At 43.1% G+C, this 21,201-nt stretch overlaps 1 protein-coding gene and 1 pseudogene across 3 annotated transcripts; one reads left to right on the top strand and one right to left on the bottom strand.

The window, feature by feature from the left end:
• Positions 1 to 210: 210 nt before the first annotated feature.
• Positions 211 to 14,814, top strand: LOC106585590 (long-chain-fatty-acid--CoA ligase 1). Of its 3 annotated transcripts, none has more exons than XM_014171970.2 (21): positions 211 to 323; positions 4,576 to 4,829; positions 5,034 to 5,148; positions 5,249 to 5,313; positions 5,436 to 5,537; positions 5,734 to 5,833; positions 9,545 to 9,723; positions 9,927 to 9,974; positions 10,065 to 10,116; positions 10,336 to 10,409; positions 10,722 to 10,799; positions 10,895 to 11,029; positions 11,143 to 11,277; positions 12,933 to 13,028; positions 13,128 to 13,200; positions 13,378 to 13,466; positions 13,601 to 13,717; positions 13,819 to 13,962; positions 14,071 to 14,172; positions 14,288 to 14,359; positions 14,507 to 14,814. In XM_014171970.2, the coding sequence occupies exons 2-21, from the start codon at positions 4,578 to 4,580 to the stop codon at positions 14,645 to 14,647; spliced, it is 2,169 nt and encodes a 722-aa protein (XP_014027445.2). In that variant the 5' UTR covers positions 211 to 323; positions 4,576 to 4,577; the 3' UTR covers positions 14,648 to 14,814. The 3 variants fall into 3 exon arrangements, with proteins under 3 accessions (XP_014027445.2, XP_014027446.2, XP_045562958.1); XM_014171971.2 differs by lacking the exon at positions 211 to 323 and adding an exon at positions 363 to 532; XM_045707002.1 differs by lacking the exon at positions 211 to 323 and adding an exon at positions 365 to 532 and having other exon boundaries at positions 9,927 to 9,959.
• Positions 14,815 to 15,505: 691 nt separating this feature from the next.
• The window catches only part of LOC106585344 (bridging integrator 3-like), a 30,948-nt pseudogene continuing 25,252 nt past the window's right edge, over positions 15,506 to 21,201 (bottom strand).

A 21,201-nucleotide genomic window follows, 5' to 3' on the forward strand; every position in this document is an offset into this window, starting at 1 on the left:
TAGAGTTCAGTTCTATGGCAACAGTTCAATGGCAATCTCTGATAGATGAGAGGTGCCTGAGAATGAGGGTTATGAGAGATGAGGGGCATGAAAGATCTCCAAATAGGTGGCATTATAGAGAGGAGCCTGAGAGATGAGGTCTCCAGTAGGTGGCGGTATAGAGAGGGGCCTGAGGGATGAGGTCTGCAGCTGTACCCCTCTCAAGAAGAGGGGGGTTAAGGGTTACACTTTGGTGTGTTTGGTGTCGGTTGGTGATTTCGCTACTCCTGCCGAAGTAGAAGAACACAATTTGAAGAAAATCGGGTGACCTAGATTTTGTTCAGGTAAGAGTCGGTTGCCTCGACTCTTGTGAAAGTATTTCTTTAAAACTGTGGGTAAAGTTCTCTACTAGGTACAAATTAGCTAGAGTAGGTAATTGTAACACATTAGTAGTGACACTATTGGAAACAAGCGAGGGTACTCATCGTGGGGCACAAGTGCAATACACGTATAACCTGTTTACCATTTCCATTCGATACAAGCTTTGAAACAGGTAACGTTACAGTACAGTTTTGACGATTTTTAGTTGTCCTGCACAAATATGTCAATGAAGAGAGAGCGAGAGGCGTGTGTCTTTTCTGAAGATAATGTATGTTAAGTTATGTATTGGTTATGAATGGGACAGAAATAAGATTTTCGAGCTCGCTATCAATCAGGCCGTCTTAATTACATTGTAGCCTTTTATTTTGCAAGCTACAGTATTAGTTAACACCCCAATATCTACACAGTAACTGAAAGACAAGGTATTCTAAACTTTGCAATACATGGAAAGAAATTGTCAGCTGCCATAACAGTAGGTTATCAGTTTCAAGTAAGGATATATTTCAAATACTTCTTTATACTTTTAATTCTAGCATATGAGGTGAAAACACCCATTGCAGAATTATGTGGTCCTTCATTTTCCCCAAACAAAGGTAATTGCTATATGGCTTGAAACCCATTGTATTTGGCAGGTGGACCAAACGCATGTATAGCTTGAGTTCTTTGGAATTCCTCCAATTGCAATTTATGCTGTACAGTTACCAGACATAATGTCTGGCTGCATGTACCCATGTGTCTGCATTGAGTTTGTTTTTGCAGGGGCTTTGTGCCTTTACATTAATATTGAAGTCTATGTCTGTCTATGGAAACCACAGGCAAAGTGTTTAAAAGTTGTCCATGTTGCTGGAATGCAGTCTGGGCAGGGCTGAGTTGGCATACTGTTGTGTCGCTGGTACAGTCAGATAGTGGAGGTATAGTAACACTGGGTAAAAGTAACACCTTGGACAGCTGAAGTTTGAGTGACCATTTATGTATAGTAGGCTGTGCTGCTTTAGTGCACAAACACACATTCAAGACAGGCCCTCCTTCTAATCAATACCATGGGAGTCTAATGATGGTGGTAGGAGTTCTGCAAAGAGGTCCTGTGTTCTCTGAGTGTGTGTTGACTAGAGTGATGCTGCTCTGTCTGCTCCTGGACAGTTAATCTTCCCAGCAGCCATCATCGTGACGCATGCCGTGCCATCTTTCTTCCTCTCCGTCGCCTTTCCTTTCCCTTCCCAAAACCCTAATTGTGACTATGTCCATGTTTTTCACGCTTCATTTGGGAATCACAGCCGGAAAACAACCGTGCACTTCACTCGTTCTCCCCCTTACTCTGTCACTTATTCACTAACCTCACGTGTCCCCAGTGCTCTTCCCACCTCCATTCAGAGAACCGTTTGGTGTAGTGCTAGGCTATGCTGCCGCTCAGTCCTTCCTCTCACCACCTGTAGTTTTCTGGGTCAGAGAATAACATGCCATTTGTCTTTCATCAGGGATGGTCTTCGAAGCCAACATGCCATTGGCTCACACACGTAATGAGATTTTTCTAGTGTGGTGGCTTTTGATCACTGGAAATCTGGAAAATACTGAATCTCTGCTTGATGAAGAAATCCCTTGCCAACCACATTCCCCCATACACCTCTCTCCTGTGGAACATAGATCCAGGTCTGCAGTGACATAGGTACCTATGTTATTTTAGTACAAAGACAATGAGGATACAGAAAGTGGATGCAACACTGCTCCTGATCCTCATTATTTTCTATTGGAGAGGATTACACATTGAGTGGTTTCTGCTTTTCTCTTAGTATTGCTCAGTTTTTTTTTTAAATCTCTGTTTCTGTCTGCCAGCAGGAGTGAATATGCACAGACATGCAAACTGCCTTTGGGTGTCTGTTAAATATTTGTCACTTTTGAAACTCTTAGCTAGTGCTTTACGCAACCCTTTAATGCGTATCTTACTGAGCAGTATAGGTGATTGATTCCAGATTGTTGCGTTTAATCTACACGTTATAACACAGCAAATATATGTTAGAGGTCTACAGTGGGTGTATTTCATGCCTCTTAGATATTTAATTTGCTTAGTAACTGTTTCACATGTCTCCATTATTCCCTTTGTCTCATCTCTGTTTGGGAGTAAGTGCCAGGGAAGCACAATGGTCTCTGTCTGGCTCTGACAATAGCCATAATGAATGGGACTGAGGGAGGAAGAGAGATAATGCTACATTCTAATCTAGATAAAGAGAGAAATAGGGGAACATAGGGGGATATTCTTCTTAGCAAACCATTTATGTGTCATATATGAAAGACCATTTATATTGTCTTTGTATACGTCAAAGGAGCCATGGGGACCTTCCAAACTCAGACTGCCACTTTTCAGCAGGTGTTGGCTCCTATTGTAGTGCAACGCTTAAGACAATTGTAGCCATATTTATTATTTTATCAGTTAAAAGAATTGTAATTATTATGAATGCTGGGTACAGTATGAATTATGTGACCACTCCAACATGCCATTTTATTTGAGTTCAGGGCTAAATATTCTGGCTAGATATTGTGCATTTGGAGAGGTCCTAGAACTTTCAAAGAACTTGAAAAAAAAGTAAGGAGAAAAAGAATGATGATCTTGTGATGGCTAATTACTGCATTACCAAATGAGGAGAGTTACAAACTTCACACGCCAGTCAGAGTTATACTTAAACTACATCTTTAATAATAAGAGCTCTGTATTAGCAATGACTTTCAATGATGCGCCATCTCTAATGAACCATTGAAAGTAGCCAAGATACACCCTTCTCAACGTACATGACGAACAACAGATGCATAGAAGGGTCACAAGGTTAAGATTTGTATGAAAGATACCTATAAAACATAGCAGACAGCAACTGCTGTGTCAACAGTTTTCATTGTATAGACCAGTGTCTGGTCCTCCTACTCCAAACTGGAACCGTCTCTCCCTGGTACGGTATAGAACAGAACCATTAGCTCATGTTATCTGGAATGCTCTTTAGGCTTTATTACCCAAAGACACGTAAATCTCCTCTGTCAGTGCTATCTCATAGAGGCTCATCCTCAGTAAAACACACACACAATAGTTAACAGAATACTCTATTCTGTCGAATAATACAATACAAGCATTATAACATAATCTTGCAATTTTCCACGACAATCTTTGGTAATTATTTCCTCCAGGGGAGCGAACTGCGACATGGTTGGCCTGGTTCAAAGACTGTAGGAGAGGGGGGTGACCACCCTTTATCCCCTTCACTTTTGAAAGAAGGGGGGAGAAAGTGGGTGAGAGGTTGAGGGGTATAGGGGAGGGGGATTTATTTGGTGAAGTGAATTCCATGTGCATATGCAGAGAAAGTGGAACTGTGGGCAAACTCATAGTTTGGAAGGACATATGAGATTTTAGAAGACAGGAGGGTGTGAGAATGAAATGTTTTAGTAGATGTACGTTTGTTTCACGTTTGTTTTGGTTAATATATTGTGTCCATGTTTCTTTCTCGTACTCTGGTTTGGTTGTGAGCAATTACAGACTGGCAGGGAAACATGAGGGTGGACCTACAGGCCTTCACGCTGTCCCTCCCATCTCGCCACCAAACTCTGTTACTGTATGCATCTACTCTCTCCCTCCCTCACTCGCTCTCTCTTTATTCTCTCCTCTCTCTAGCTCCATCTATGTTGGTAGACACAGCATTGACTAAGAGTAACCTAAGCGCCTGTTTCTGGTTAGCCAATCATGATTACTTCCGAGTCCCTCTCCCCTATACACCCCAGCCCATTCATTCTCTCTTCAGTCCCCTTGTCTGTCTGCTGAGCCGGAGGGCCAGTGCGCTTCGGCTGGGCTTTTTAAAAACAGTGGATGTTGCATTATTTAGTTTTGGTCACCAAGTTTGTTTGTAATTTAATTTTGCTTTATTCATTTTGGGCTGTAAACAATTTGTCAGTCTCATTCCTAATTGTTCAATAAACATTGACCTCCCCCCCAGCCCCTCTTATCCCTGAAACTGACATGTAGAATACTATTGTATAAGGGAGATTAGCTCCTCTTTCTTGCATACAGCACATGCTTTATGTTCCGGTTCTAAAGTACAATAGCACCTCTGGACGTCTTTTCACAAGTTTGTAGAGAATTCCTGGATGTAATTGCTTCCCCTTTCACATTGACTCTCTCATTACATTTCTCTCTCATTCATTCAGGCAAATACTCATTCTCTCTCTCTCTCTCTCTCCCAGCTATGCATTTTCAGGAGTGGTTACAAACCCTTGGTACCAGTGGGGGGGTTCGAGGACCTGAAAACAAAGACTTCTGGAGCCTTGTCCCCTCTCTCCCTTTGTCGTCCTCTTTCTCCTTCTCCTCCCTCTCTCTATCCCCGTCCTCTCTGCTGGGTATAGGGGCTCTGGCCTCCTTCACTGCATACTGGCTGGTGACTCGCCCTCGGCCCATGCGCCCCCCTTGTGATCTGAATACCCAGTCTATCCCTGTACAGGTGAGAGTATTGTGTTCTGGAAGCTTCAAGGAGCAGAGGAGTGTTAGTAAGAGTAATATTTATTCAAAACAGTCATGTTTGTTGGTGTGAGTAATAGTAGTTGTGTTTATCGCTGTATTTTGGATTGTAGTTATACTACTACATTATCGTTGATTACATCAAAGAGCTGAAGAGGGAGAGTTTTATGGAGTCTGTGTATTGCAGGGAGAGCCCAATTGGAGGCGTTCAGCTTTGCTCAAAGACGATCTCCTGTTGGAGTTCTACTATGATGACACCAGGACAGCCTATGACATGTTCCAGAGAGGACTGAGAGTGGCAGGTGAGCTGGTCGGACACAGTGGACTAATGAGCTAGTTAGGAGCACTGACAACTTACCAGACATGTCAGAGTGTATCTGACTAGACTGTGTTGATGCACAGGGGATGGCCCATGCCTTGGCTTCAGAAAACCTGGGGAACCTTACCAGTGGATCTCCTACACTGAGGTCTGTGGGGTGTGGATCTTTGGTCTTTGATTGTTATTACCAAGTAATTACGTTATACGGTATGCTCAAGCTCTATTCATTGATTTTAATTATTGTTGCTGTCTGATTGTCCTCTGTTTTAGGTGGCTGAACAGGCACAGGTGCTGGGCTCTGGGCTTTTGGGCAAAGGCTGCCAACCAAACCCTGAGCAGTTAGTTGGAATATTTGCCCAGAACAGGCCAGAGGTACAGAAGGCTACACATTCCTTCCCTGCTATTCTACGTAGTGAGATGCCATGATGTTTAATCCTAAGATTTCCCTGTCTGTTAGAGCACTGTCCTTGTAGAGACTCCACTAATGCAGTGACCAAGCATCAGCTAGGAAGGAGTCTGGTCTCTGTCTTTCTAATAGTGTTGCTCTGTCTCCCTCTGTTGGCGGCAGTGGATCATTTCAGAGCTGGCCTGCTACACCTTCTCTATGGCTGTGGTTCCCCTGTATGACACACTTGGAGAGGAGGCCATGGTGCATATCCTCAACCTGGGTAAGGCTGGAATACAAGGCTGGAATACAACATACTGTAATATATATATATATATATATATATATATATATATATACATACATTAGTTGACACACCTACTCATTCCAGGGTTTTTCTTTATTTGTACTATTTTCTACATTGTAGAATAATACTGAATACATCAAAGCTATTAAATAACACATCTGGAAGGATGTAGTAACCCAAAGAAGTGTTTAACAAATCAAAATATGTTTTATATTTGAGACTTCAAAGGAGCCCCCCTTTGCCTTGATGACAACTTTGCACACTCTTGGCATTCTCTCAACCAGCTTCATGAGGTAGTCACCTGGAATGCATTTCAAGTAACAGGTGTGCCTTGTTAATTTGTGGAATTTCTTTCCTTAATGCGTTTGAGCCAATCAGTTGTGTTGTGACAAGGTAGGGGGGTATACAGAAGATAGCCCTATTTGGTAAAAGACCAAGTCCATATTATGGCAAGAACAGCTCAGATAAGAACAGAGAAACGACAGTCCATCATTACTTTAAGACATGAAGGTCAGTCAATACGGAACATTTCAAGAACTTTGAAAGTTTCTTCAAGTGCAGTTGCAAAAACCATCAAGCGCTATGATGAAACTGGCTCTCATGAGGACCGCCACAGGAAAGGAAGACCCAGAGTTACCTCTGCTGCAGAGGATTAGAGTTACCAGCCTCATAAATCGGCAATTAACTGCACCTCAGATTGCAGCCCAAATAAATGCATCACAGAGTTCAAGTAACAGACACATCTCAACATCAACTGTTCAGAGGAGACAGTGTGAATCAGGCTTTCCTGGTTGAATTGCTGCAAAGAAACCACTACTAAAGACACCAATAAGAAGACTTGCTTTGGCCAAGAAACACGAGCAGTGGACATTAGACCGGTGGAAATCTGTCCTTTTAGTCTGAGTCCAAATCTGAGATTTTCGGATCCAACCGCCGTGTCTTTGTGAGACGCAGAGCAGGTGAACAGATGATCTCTGCATGTGTGGATCCCCCGTGAAGCATGGAGCAGTTGGTGTGGGGGTGCTTTGGTGTTGACACTGTCTGTGATTTATTTCGAAGTCAAGGCACACTTAACCAGCATGGCTACCACAGCATTCTGCAGCAATACGCCATCCCATCTGGTTTGCACTTAGTGGGACTACCATTTGTTTTTCAACAGGACAATAACCCAACACGCCTCAAGGCTGTGTAAGGGATATTTGACCAAGAAGGAGAGTGATGGCGTGCTGCATCAGATGACCTGGCCTCCACAATCACCAAACCTCAACTAAATTGAGATGCATTGGGATGAGTAGGACCGCAGAGTGAAGGAAAAGCAGCCAACAAGTGCTCAGCTTTTTTGGAACTCCTTCAAGACTGTTGGAAAAGCATTCCAGGTGAAGCTGGTTGAGAGAATGCCGAGAGTGTGCAAAGCTGTCATCAAGGCAAAGGGTGGATACTTTGAAGAATCTCAAATATAAAATATTTTGATTTGTTTAACACTTTTTTTTGCTTACTCTATCATTCCATATGTGTTTTAATAGTTTTGATGTCTTCACTATTATTCTACAATGTAGAAAATAGTAGAAGTAAACAAAAACCCTGGAATGAGTAAGTGTGGCCAAACGTTTGACTCGTACTATGTATATAATATACAGTTGAAGTCAGAAGTTTATACACTTAGGCTGGAGTCATTAAAAGTTGTTTTTCAACCACTCCACAAATTTCTTGTTAACAAACTGTAGTTTTTGCAAGTTGGTTAGGACATCTACTTTGTGCATGACACAAGTCATTTTTACAACAATTGTTTACAGATAGTGAATTATAAGTGAAATAATCTATCACAATTCCAGTGGGTCAGAGGTTTACAAACACTAAGTTGACTGTGCCTTTAAACAGCTCGGAAAATTCCAGAAAATGTCATGGCTTTAGAAGCTTCTGATGGGCTAATTGACATATTTTGAGTCAATTGAAGGTGTACCTGTGGATGTATTTCAAGGCTTACCTTCAAACTCAGTGCCTCTTTGCTTGACATCATGGGAAAATAAAAAAAAATCTGCCAAGACCTCAGAAAAAAAATTGTAGACCTCCACAAGTCTGGTTGATCCTTGGGAGCAATTTCCAAATGCCTGAAGGTACCACGTTCATCTCTACAAACAATAGTACGCAAGTATAAACACCATGGGACCATGCAGCCGTCATACCGCTCAGGAAGGAGACGCGTTCTGTCTCCTAGAGATGAATGAACTTTGATGCGAAAAGTGCAAATCAATCCCAGAACAACAGCAACGGACCTTGTGAAGATGCTAGAGGAAACGGGTACAAAAGTATCTATATCCACAGTAAAACGAGTCCTATATAGACATAACCTGAAAGGCTGCTCAGGAAGGAAGAAGCTACTGCTCCAAAACCGCCATAAAAAAGACATTTCCATTTAAGTCATTTAGCAGACTCTTATCCAGAGCGACTTACAAATTGGTGCATTCACCTTATGATATCCAGTGGAACAACCACTTTACAATAGTGCATCTAAATCTTTTAGGGGGGGGTTAGAAGGATTACTTTATCCTATCCTAGGTATTCCTTAAAGAGGTGGGGTTTCAGGTGTCTCCGGAAGGTGGTGATTGACTACGGTTTGCAACTGCACATGGGGACAAAGATCGTACTTTTTGGAGAAATGTCCTCTGGTCTGATGAAACAAAAATAGAACTGTTTGGCCATAATGACCATCGTTGTGTTTGGAGGAAAAAGGGGGAGGCTTGCAAGCCGAAGAACACCATCCCAACCATGAAGACGGGGGTGGCAGCATCATGTTGTGGGTGTGCTTTGCTGGATTAGGGACTGGTGCACTTCAGAAATTAGATGGCAGGATAATTATGTGGATATATTGAAGCAACATCTCAAGACATCTGTCAGGAAGTTAAAGCTTGGTCACAAATGGGTCTTCTAAATGAACAATGACCCAAAGCCTACTTCCTAAGTTGTGGCAAAATGGCTTAAGGACAACAAAGTCAAGGTATTGGAGTGGCCATCAGAAAGCTGACCTTTCTGGGTAAGTCTCCTGACCTCAATCCTATAGACAATTTGTGGGCAGAACTGAAAAAGCGTGTGTGAGCAAGGAGGCCTACAAACCTGACTCAGTTACACCAGCTCTGTCAGGAGGAATGGGCCAAACTTCACCCAACTTATTGTGGGAAGCTTGTGGAAGGCTACCCAAATGTTTGACCCAAGTTAAACAATTTAAAGGCAATGCTACCAGATACTAACTGAGTGTATGTAAACTTCTGACCTACTGGGAATGTGAAGAAAGAAATAAAAGCTGAAATAAATCATTCTCTCTACTATTATTCTGACATTTCACATTCTTTAAACAAAGCAGTGATCCTAACAGACCTAAGACAGGGAATGTTTACCAGGGTTAAATTTCAGGAATTGTGAAAAACGGAGTTTAAATGTATTTGGCTAAGGTGTATGTAAACTTCCGACTTCAACTCTGTGTGTGTGTGTGTGTGTGTGTGTGTGTGTGTGTATATATATGTATATACGACTTCAACTGTGTGTGTGTGTGTGTATATACGACTTCCACTATGTTGTGTGTGTGTGTGTGTGTGTGTGTGTGTTTATTTATTTATTTTTATTTTTATTGGTCCACTCCTATACCAATGTCCTTTTACTCTTCATGTTCATTCTGGCTGTTTCACCTCCTAGCTGAGATCTCCCTGGTGATGTGTGACAAGGAGGAGAAGGCAGAGTCCCTTCTGGGGAATAAGGAGAAGGGTGTGACGCCTACTCTCTCCTGCCTGGTGCTCTTCAATGCCTGCAGTGATGCCATAGTGGAGAGGGGGAAGAACTGTGGAGTGGAGATTCTAGAACTCCCACAGCTCATGGTGGGAGGAGGGTAGATGTATAAAATGTAGAGAAGATGAATTGATAGAATAGATGCCTGCTTCTTTGGTTGTGATACTGGATCAACATCACGAACAAAAGATCCCATCACACACTCCTTTCGCCGGGGTTAGATTAGAAGTCACCTTGAGTACCACATACATGACCGTGTGTGTGTGTGTGTGTGTGTGTGTGTATATTGCAGGAACTTGGACGACAGAACCTCAGAGATCCTGCGGTGAGTTTCCCTCTGGTAAATGTCGATTAGGTCACAATTACAGTTTTTGCTGCTTCCCTACTGTTTTTGATCCTGTTGTCATTCATCCGTGTCTGTTTGTTGCAGCCACCCCAACCCCAGGACCTGGCAGTCGTGTGCTTCACCAGTGGAACCACAGGTACCATGTGTTTTTATAGATCTCTGTGTGAGTCCTCAAGTACCCCCACTACCCTGCATGTTAATCATATACTTAAGCATTTACCCACGCTACTAAGAATGTGCCCATGGGGGCCCACTGACAACCTCTCATTAAGTTATGAGATAAATTCCGGTGTTACACAGAGCCGTGCAGTGATGCCCTCCTCCAAACTAAACTGTGTTCTGTTTATTTGGCCAGGAAAGCCCAAGGGAGCCATGATCACCCACGGCAACATCGCCTCCAATTCCTCCTCTGTTATTAAGATCCTGGAGGTCTGTTCTGGCTCCCACCTCCGTCTTGAATTCAGAAGGAGTTTCATGGCTAGCTCCATTTTTCTCTCTATTTGTCTCACTCCATCCCTCGTTCCATCTCTCTCACTGTTCTTCTCCCTGTAGTGTTAAATAGATGATAAATGGGATGTTTAATAGCCCTTGTGAATGCGAAATAGTTTACCCATAATTGTCCTTATAAAATATACATTGCTGTTGTAAAATCTAGATTGCATATTTTAATTGGTTGCATGTCATCTCTATTATCCACTGTGTAACTTTTTTTTATGCGTCAATTATTTCCCTCTATTACAGGGGTCATTTGTAATTCAGCAAGAGGATGTGTCAATATCTTACCTTCCTCTTGCCCACATGTTTGAGAGGATGATTCAGGTAGCTCACCCTCTTGATTACAATAATACTTTTCTATGTCTGTCTTGGTGACTCTGCATGTCAGACAGTGCTCTAAATGCTCCTGTCTGCCTCAGGTGTCCATGCTATGTCATGGGGCCAGGATAGGATTCTACCAGGGGGATATCTCCCTGCTCATGGATGATATTAAGACTCTGAAACCCACCTTATTCCCAGTGGTGCCTCGCCTACTCAACCGCATCTACGACAAGGTCAGCAGATTCGTGCAAATCCTATGATACTGTACCAACCATACCAATTGTTTATGTAGCCTCACTTCTAATTTTTTCTATGCTCTCTTCTGTGTGCATGCATGTCTGTGTAGATCTTAGGCTCCGTGACTTCCCCATTGCGCCGGGCAGTGCTGCACTATGCAGTGAGGAGGAAGCAGGCTGAGCTCAGCAGTGGGGTGGTACGTAACAACAGTCTGTGGGACAGGCTGGTGTTCAACAGGATTCAGGTATGTCACAGAACACATACAGTGCATTCTGAAAGTATTCAGACCCCTTCCCTTTTTCCACATTTTGGTATGTTACAGCCGTATTCTAAAATTAATTAAATATGATTTTTTTCTCATCAATCTACACACAATATCCCATAATGACGGAGCGCAAACAGGTTTTTAGACATTTTTGCAAATGTATTAAAAATAAATACCTTAAGTATTCAGACCCTTTGCTATAAGACTCAGAATTTGAGCTCAGGTGCATCCTGTTTCCATTGATCATCCTTGATGTTTCTACAACTTGATTGGAGTCCACCTGTGGTAAATTCAATTGATTGGACACACACCTGTCTATATAAGGTCCCACAGTTGATAGTGCATGTCAGAGCAAAAACCAAGCCATGAGGTCGAAGGAATTGTCCATAGAGCTTCGAGACAGGATTGTGTCGCGGCACAGATCTGGGGAAGGGTACAGAAAAGTTCATGCAGTATTGAAGGTCCCCAAGAACACAGTGGCCTCCATCATTCTTAAATGGAAGTTTGGAATCACCAATACTCTTACTAGAGCTGGCCACCTGGCCAAACTGAGCAATCGGGGGAGAAGGTCCTTGGTCAGGGAGGTGACTAAGAACCCGATGATCACTCTGACAGAGCTCCAGAGTTCCTCTGTGGAGATGGAAGAACCTTCCAGAAGGACAGCCATCTCTGCAGCACTCCACCACTGTGGAGATGGAAGAACCTTCCAGAAGGACAACCATCTCTGTAGCACTCCAACAATCAGGTCTTTATGGTAGTGGCAGCATCATGCTGTGGGGTTGTTTTTCAGGGACTGGGAGACTAGTCAGGATCGAGAAAAAGATGAACGGAGCAAAGTACAAAGAGTCTTGATGAAAACCTGCTCCAGAGCGCTCAGGTCCTCAGACTGGGGTGAAGGTTCAACTTCCAACAGGACAACGACCCTAAGCACACAAGCAAGACCATGCAGGAGTGGCTTCAGGACAAATTTCTGAATGTCCTTGAGTGGCCCAGCCAGAGCCCGGACTTGAACCCGATCTAACATCTCTGGAGAGACCTGAAAATAACTGTGCCCCGATGCTCCCCATCCAATGTGACAGAGCTTGAGAGGATCTGCAGAGAAGAATGGGAGAAACTCCCCAAATACAGTTGTGCCAAGATTGTAGCGTCCATACCCAAGAAGACTCGATATCGTAATTGCTGCAGGTTAGAGCGTTAGACTAGTAACCGAAAGGTTGCAAGATCGAATCCCCGAGCTGACAAGGTAAAAATCTGTCGTTCTGCCCCTGAACAAGGCAGTTAACCCACTGTTCCTAGGCCGTCATTGAAAATAAGAATTTGTTCTTAACTGACTTGCATAGTTAAATAAATAAAAAAAGTACTGAGTAAAGGGTCTGAATACTTATGTAAATTATTTTTCAGTTTTTTTATTTTATATATTTGTAAAAATGTCTAAACCTGTTTTTGCTTTGTTATTATGGGGTGTTGTGTATAGATTTGAGGGAAAAATCTAATACATTTTAGAATAAGGCTGTAAGGTAACAATGTGGAAAAAGTCAAGGGGTCTGAATACTTTCTGAATGTACTGTTAAGTCTTTTCAGAAAACTATTTGTTAGATGTAATTGGGATTCTCGTTGTTTCTTTTGTGTTTCAGGCTAATTTAGGAGGTAATCTGAGGTTCATCCTGACCGCCTCGGCCCCCATCTCCCCCACTGTGCTCTCCTTCCTCAGGGCCACCCTCGGCTGTCTGGTGAGAATGCCTGCCTGGAGCTCAGACTAAATGTGTGGGTTTATTTCAGATGGGAGTGTGAGGTTTAGTGATGTGGAATGTGCCTGCTGCTCTGTGCAGATCTTTGAGGGCTACGGGCAGACTGAATGCACAGCAGGCTGCACCTTCTCCATGCCAGGTGACTGGAGTGCAGGTATGGGGCTGACTCTCTGACTATGACTATGGGAAACTATGTACTTCATATCTGGAGACAACTAGTCACTGATCCCAGTAGCTGCGTGTTGGTTATACTCTGGTACTGTGTGTGTGTGTGTGTGTGTGTGTGTGTGTGTGTGTGTGTTGTGTGTGTGTGTGTGTGTGTGTGTCTCAGGCCATGTTGGTGCTCCATTGCCCTGTGCCATGGTGAAGTTGATTGACATTCCTGATATGAACTATTATGCCAAGAATGGAGAAGGAGAGGTGAGGTGGTAACAAAGCATCATGGTATTACCATGTTATTGTACAACATACCCAGCAAAAATGTATCCCTCTGGCTGTTGTGTATCATATGCTGTTCCTATATTAACACTGTTCCTACCTTTCTGCCGAGTTAGATCTGTATCCGTGGCCACAGTGTGTTCCGGGGATACCTGAAAGATGAGGAGAAAACAACAGAGGCCCTGGACAGTGATGGCTGGCTGCACAGTGGAGACGTGGGCCAGTGGCTACCGGTGAGCTGGGTTACAATAGAGGACAATGATCAGTAGATACTCCAGTCAGTCAAGTCATATAGATTTTTATGTGAATGTGTGTCGGTATGTTTTCCTGTTAGAATGGGACACTTCGCATCATCGACAGGAAGAAGCACATCTTCAAGCTGTCCCAGGGAGAGTACATTGCCCCTGAGAAGATTGAGAATGTCTACATGCGTTGTGTCCCTGTGCTACAGGTCTTTGTGCACGGAGACAGCCTACAGGTATATTCTGGTACTCTTATATTCACTGTCAGAGAATAGTCCCTTTTCTAAGACACAGTCATTCTCACTAACACTGTTTTATGTTCTGTGTGAATGTTCTGTTTCCAGTCTCACCTGATCGGTATTGTTGTGCCAGACCCAGAAGTGTTCATTGACTGGGTTAAGGAGAGGGGAATTGTTGGATCCTATGAGGAACTCTGCCAGAATCCAGTATGTGACGTCACCCTGGTTCACTCAATATGCCATCTGCGCCTTTTACAATGTTTTCTGTTGTTGGATTGTGTCAACTCTGAAGGTACTGATTTGAAATCTTCTCTCACTACAGGATGTGAAGAAAGAAGTGTTAGAAGACATGACAGCCGTGGGGAAGGAAGCTGGGCTGAAGTCATTTGAGCAGGTGAGGAATCTTCAACATGAATACAGGCATACATTGACTTCATATTTGTAACAAATGGTGCCATGCTATATGAAGACATAAAACATGGTGTAACAGGAAACGGAATACAACATCAAGACATGAGTCTGATCATTTACTCACTGTCAGGTGAAGGATCTGCACCTGCATCCAGAGATGTTCAGTGTTAGCAACGGTCTCCTCACCCCCACTCTGAAGACCAGACGAGTGGACATCTACAGGGTCTTCCAGGAACGGATCACAAACATGTATAGCACAACAGCCATCTAGAAGACCTCTATCCACTGTAACATGCTCACACACACTCCAATGACATTTGCAGTTGAAGTCGGAAGTTTACAGACACTTAGGTTGGAGTCATTAAAACTCGTTTTTCAACCACTCCACAAATGTCTTGTTAACAAACTATAGTTTTGGCAAGTTGGTTAGGGCATCTAAGTAATTTTTCCAACAATTGTTTACAGACAGATTATTTCACTTATAATTCACTATCACAATTCCAGTGGGTCAGAAGTTTACATACACTAAGTTGACTGTGCCTTTTAAACAGCTTGGATAAATCCAGAAAATTATGTCATGGCTTTAGAAGCTTCTGATAGGCTAATTGACATCATTTGAGTCAATTGGAGGTGTACCTGTGGATGTATTTCAAGGCCTACCTTCAAACTCAGTGCCTCTTTGCTTGACATCATGGGATGTCCCCCCCCCCAAAAAATTTTTTTTTCCCTACATGGGCCAGCCCCTAGCAATTCAAGATGTAGCCAATGAGCTTTGGCCCCTCACCATTTGGGTGACCGCTAGAAAGATGCATACACAGTAGAGCCCGAGAAAGCGCAATGACCTGGTGCACATATGGCATAAAACATTTTCGGGGACTATTTTTAAAACTACTGGCAAGAAATTATACAAATGTATTGGAGAATCTCTAATATAATTCATGCAGTTGCCATTAAATAGTAAATGTCTAAATGGGAAGTACATTTTAAACTCAATATTGATGAAATATGTTCACTGGGCACTATTTTGACTAATTCCCAACCATGTAGAAATATTATTGTATGTTCCTTAATAAAGAAACGGATGATTATCAGTCAATTTCATTTAGTTGAAGTGCATGACAAGGCACATCACTGAAGGAGACTTCTTACATCCATTTATTGCATGGTTGTTCATAAAAAATGACAATGGAAAAAGCTTTACTGAAAACAATGTCTAAACAGGATGGTAAGTAACAGAGCTAAAAAAAACAACAGCTTAATAAAAACCATTAACATTAAAGAAACAGATTACAAGTCATGTTTTTCACTCAATAATAATGGTAATTAAATTGAACAAGATAAAAAAAAATGTACACATTTAGTCAAGAATGCATTATGTACATAGCTGTCCACAAAGAAAAGGCACATTCATTGCATTGTTCATAGAAAAAGACTCAATTTGTCATGTTTTGAGGGAATTCTAAGGAACAATTTCATCATCAGAAGCCTTTTCCATTAATAAATATGCAACAAAGGTGGGTATAATAGTTAAGTGATGTACTTAAATCATATGCCATGACCTCATCTTAGGCAATAACTGATAGACATAGTCCTCTCCTAGTTTTATTTGATCTGGTATGTAGTAGGAACATTTACTAGAGAGTTTAAATCAATAATTCATCTGTTTGCACAAATAAAACAACTGAGGACAAACAATGGAACAAAGAACCACTTCGATAATGGTCAAATGAAGGAAAGCTATGGGAACAATGAACAGTAAGTGTCACTAGAGGGAGCAAGAGCGTTGCTTTTGGAAGGCAAATACTCTAGCTTGACTTGTAAACCTACTGTACGTGGAGAAGGGTAAGGACTATCTCAGTCTAAGACTGTCAGATTCTCCTTTTCAGAAGTAGGGGACGATTAGGGAACAGACAAAAACATTTTGACACTCCTTTTATACAGCCACCACAGAGGTCTGAAGATGAAAGAGTTCGACATATCCATAGCCGGGAAGCTGGAGTGACTAGTGTTAAATACTACTTTCAATATCATTTTTATTTACCCCAACAGATAAGCTCCCGGTCCACAATGCACAGGCTAGATCACTGTGCATAAACCCTGAGGGAGGGAGAAATACAGAGATTTAAATGAATGTAGCATTCTGACCTACACTTCATCCTCTAGTCCGATAACATTTAAATACTAGTGTTCAATACAGTACTACCAATTTGTTACAATAAATTCCATATTGGTACGTACCTTGGTTTGGAAAAGATTACAAAACTCAAACGATCAAAAACGAGTATGCAGCTTTGAGAAGAAAGTGTGATCCACGGATATCCTATACATCTATATTTCTAAGTGTAATTCTACGGTGAGACCCACAAATGAGTTCTTAGAACAGTTTCATTCCATCGTTTAAAAAAATATATACATATTGGCTTATGATAATAGCACTTGGCTGATGGCTTGGTGGCAGTTAAAATGCTTTGAGTTGCTATCAGTGTTTCTTTAGACGTGAGGAAAGGGTCAGATGAGAGATGTGAGAGAGGTGGGAAGATGAGTGCAAGAAACCAGTTGATGATTAGGATACGACCAAAGCTGTCCATTTGCACAGTGAGAAGGATCCTGAAGAGCAATCCATTCACTGAGGTTTGAAAGGAGTCAAGGCCAGAGGTATAGAGCGAGCCCTTCCCCTCCTTGGTGTTCTCTCCCTCTCTGTCATCAGCGACAATGGACAGGGCACGCAGCTCACTCAGCTTGGCTTCATTCTCCCTCTCCCTCTGCTCATCAGTCAGCCCTGCCTGGTCGATCTGATTCTTCAATTCACTGAAAATATTGTGCATCTCTGTGAAGTACACCGCCTGAAAGAGAGAAGGAAAGAGAATGGTGAATTTACCGAGGTGGAAAACTTTAAGACGATGAGGGTCTTACGGAAAGAGAGCAGTTGAAGTTCAAATCAGAACCCTGCCCAGTCCACCCCCACAATCTAGCCACAGTTTACTTACAACATGCAGAGGCTCATGGTCCTATAGCCCTTCACCTCCACTAATGAGAAGCCATTCAGAAGTAAAGGAGCGAGCCCGTAGAAATCAAACATCTAAAACAAAGCCCAAACCCCAGCTCTTCAGTGGGTAGTGACCCTGCCTTTTCTCTTCCAATCTGAACATGAGATAGAGTGTTCGCTGAAAGCTTTCTTGACACATCCCACCCCTGCTTCTTCCCCCAGTTCATGAGTCAGGATCCCAGGAGAGATGCTTTGATGATTAATAGACTTTAATCACATTACAAGACTCCAGGAGAGTGGGCAGAGAATGAAAGTACTGGGAAATACAACCCCTTGAAACCCACACACATTTCAATATTTATTCATGCAGCGATGCATACGCTACAGTGCACTTTAGGGGGAATTTCTGACTTATTTGGAAATGCACACGTGTGTTCTGCATAGAGGCTGGAATAAAAGAAGAGCTGCTGGCAGATCAAGGCGTTTAAGAATAGAGACACAGGCCATTTCAGATAGGAAAATGAAGATCTCACTTGGGTAGGGAGAAGACCTAACCACATGTAACTATAAGAGATTTGTCACAGGAGGCATGCTGGTAGAGAAATGATCATGTAGCCATTTTCAACAAATGACATTTGAACTGTGATTAACTATCCAAATGTCTATTCCACATGACATGTGCCAGCTTCAGTCCAGTTATATTAACAGAAGCTAGTTGGTATACCCAGTGACTAACCGGAAGAGGAACCCAGTTTGAAAAGCCTCTGTGTTTATACCGAACTCTGTCACCTAGACCACATGAGTGGGCCATGAGTATTGGGTTACCAGTGTATGTGGGGGCAAAGCGGATATTTTTCATTTAAAAAGTGGCTTGGTGAAAAAGCTATGGGATACATGTTAGTTATAATGTACACCAGATCACTGTGTCCGGTCTGGGGTGAACATCCTTTATGTCATCCAGTCTCTACAATTAGCCCAGTAATCATGTGCCATAAACTCCATGGACCACCTATGAAAAGGAGCCAATAGCCAAATTCATAATTATTTATATTACCTTTTATTTATTTTTTACAAATGACCAAATACACACCCTCGTCACCCTGGCCCTGTTGACTAAATATTTACTTAGACAGAGAGCTCCACCGACTCATCTGATCTCAATATTTCAAAAACACATTACGTGAGAGAGAAAAAATTTGGCATCCAATAAGATCCCATCTCTATCAATCTAGTCTATCAATTGCCTCAGGAGAAGTGCAATATAACTAAATCATTATGACAGTAGCATGTCAAAAGAACACATTTCTGCTAGTACAAGCAGTACAGAACACCCTAACCAAGAACAACCACAGGGAATCCACACTCAGACAATGTCTCAATTATCTAGCAACCGTACAGGTGGACAGGCACATCCGATCGCAGCAGAGCATTGCGTCCCATTCATAGCCGTTTCATGAAACTCCTGCTAGTGGTGCTAGAGCCTCAGAACAAAGGGAGGCATTGTGAGGGCGCCCTGGGAGCCATGCAGCAGGTCCGGGGGAGAGAAAAGAGGGGGAGTGGGAGTCCAGACTGTGCATGGGCTGCTGTGCTGACTGACCACCCAGGAGCGGCTGTGTTGGAGGAGTGGGTGTGTAGACCAGCCCAGCACTGGAGTCTGTCCCTCTGGCCCAACTGCACCCCCCTGCCTCCATTCAGTGTTCTGGAGTTAGAGATGAGCTTTTGAATTTGAGTCATCAGCGCTTTGCCTTCAGAGGGCCCTCATTACTGTTTCAAGTCATTCTTTGCAGATGACTGAGTACAGACCTGCTCCAATGTCCATAGAGGACAGAGCACTGAAAAAGGGACACTAACAGTGGGAAGGCCAAAAATCTTCACCCAATAATTGTATATCCACAACCTGTCTCTATTAAATCCTTATCTTATAGGGCATTGGATCCATGTTTCTATAATCATCATTCTAGGGAGAGATAATGGCTCAGTGATGTCCAGTGTTACATTACAGATCTACTATGGAGGAGATAATCCTGATCAGTTAACAAGATTACCAGAGACCTAATGGCAGCTGCCAAGTTTATTCAGACTGCCTCCAGTGACACCATCTCCTGAGCTGTGAAGATCAGGCTCCACTGCTGTTACACAAGTCTGTCTTTACTCAGCCAGCCCAGGAGGGCTCCATTCACTTCCAGTCTTCCAGTAACAGTCATCACATACAAGCCTACCCCCTTGTTGTAATCTAACAGAAACACAGAGAAAGTAAAGAACTCTGTCACGGAAGACAGAACTATGGATTGATCAAAGGGCACAAATATCAACGTCCTTTGAACACCCTCTGGGCTTGCCTGTGTAACCGATGTGAAATGGCTAGTTAGTTAGCGGTGGTGCGCACTAATAGCGTTTCAATCGGTGACGTCACCCGCTCTGAGACTTGAAGTAGGGTTGCCCCTTGCGTTGCAAGGGCCGCGGCTTTTGTGGCGCGATGGGTAACGATGCTTCGTGGGGTGTCAGTTGTTGATGTGTGCAAGGGTCCCTGGTTCGAGCCCGGGTTGGGGCGAAGAGAGGGACGGAACCTACACTGTTACACCTGGTAGTATCAATGACAAAATGTTGTTTGAGTCTGATAGGCAGCTGTCGGTCTGTCAGTGTGTTTGGGGGTGGGGTGCCAGCCTGGCCTAGTGACGTGGCCACTACTCAATCTGATTAGGCGTGTGCCAGTCTCTATTCCAAAAAGGAAATGACATGGCTGGGGTGGGGTAGGCGTGCTGCTGGGCTGGTTAAAGCGAGACGGGCCCGCAGGTTAGAGGGGCTGGAGCCAGACAGATAGACGGACAGACCTGGGCCTCCTGGGCTAATCAGGGAGGCGTGGGGGGTTAATCACATTAAGACTGGGTGGAGGGAGACAGGGAGGATTACACTCTCTCTCCACTCCACTACCTCTCTCTGCTGTTGGTCAACAGACAGCTGGGGGCAACACAACACTACAGATCAACAATCTACTAAAAAGAGTAATAAAACCCATTGGAAACTTTGTGGACTGGGATTGGACAGATGTGAACAGGTTTTGTGTATCAACTGAATGCTCATACATACCTAGGCCTAATAATTCAGAACTGTGCATGTATGTATGCATTACAAAGATGGCTCACGGGAGTTAAACTGGGTATGTGTGCACCCAGCCACACTATAGCTCACTTGTGCACGGATGAGTGCCTCAAAGCTGGGCTGAAAGTAGTCGATGCGGCTGTGGTAGAACTTGGGCATCTCGTCCAGCAGCTGCTTGTTTTTGGCTTCATAGTCCTCCCTGACTGGTCTCAGCTCCTCCCTGGCCTGGCCGGGGGCAAACCGAAGACTTCAACAAAACACACCTCATCATCACTATGGAGTCTCAGCAATCACATTCCAGCTACGTTCTCAGGAATGTCATCTGTCAATAACCATGAAAAACAATATGAGAATGAAAATGTGTTCTGACGCAGAACAATAGAGAAAAAAAGAAAAAGACTAATCACGACCACAAGTGAAGAGGAGTGGGTTATGTGGGAAGACTTGGCTGTGTGCAGACCACACCACCGCTGATCAGGATTATGTGTGATGTATTAGTACGTAGTCTATTGGTGGGCATAAAGAAATGATATCTCAACGAATGTGTATGATTTAGAGTGCATGATGTGTGTGGATGTTCGGGGGGGGGGGTGTAACAGCATCACCTGTGAGCACTCATGTTTATCTTGAGAATCTACTCTGTGTGTCCGTCCTTAGTGAGTCTGTTAAAATGGTGTGGTGGTGTTTTGTCAAGATCATTTCGCTAAGAGCTGTGAGATTCAAAGACCAAGGAGATAGGG

The sequence above is a fragment of the Salmo salar genome, chromosome ssa24 (genome assembly GCF_905237065.1).
Source record: "Salmo salar chromosome ssa24, Ssal_v3.1, whole genome shotgun sequence".
Classification (NCBI taxonomy): domain Eukaryota; kingdom Metazoa; phylum Chordata; class Actinopteri; order Salmoniformes; family Salmonidae; genus Salmo; species Salmo salar.

Bases quoted from the DNA above. Each gene is read 5' to 3' on its own strand.
- LOC106585590 (XM_014171970.2), top strand. From the start codon at position 4,578: ATGCATTTTCAGGAGTGGTTACAAACCCTTGGTACCAGTGGGGGGGTT. The intron at 5,538-5,733 runs GTACAGAAGGCT...TGTTGGCGGCAG, and splicing joins TTGCCCAGAACAGGCCAGAG to TGGATCATTTCAGAGCTGGC. The intron at 13,467-13,600 runs GTGAGGTGGTAA...CTGCCGAGTTAG, and splicing joins CCAAGAATGGAGAAGGAGAG to ATCTGTATCCGTGGCCACAG.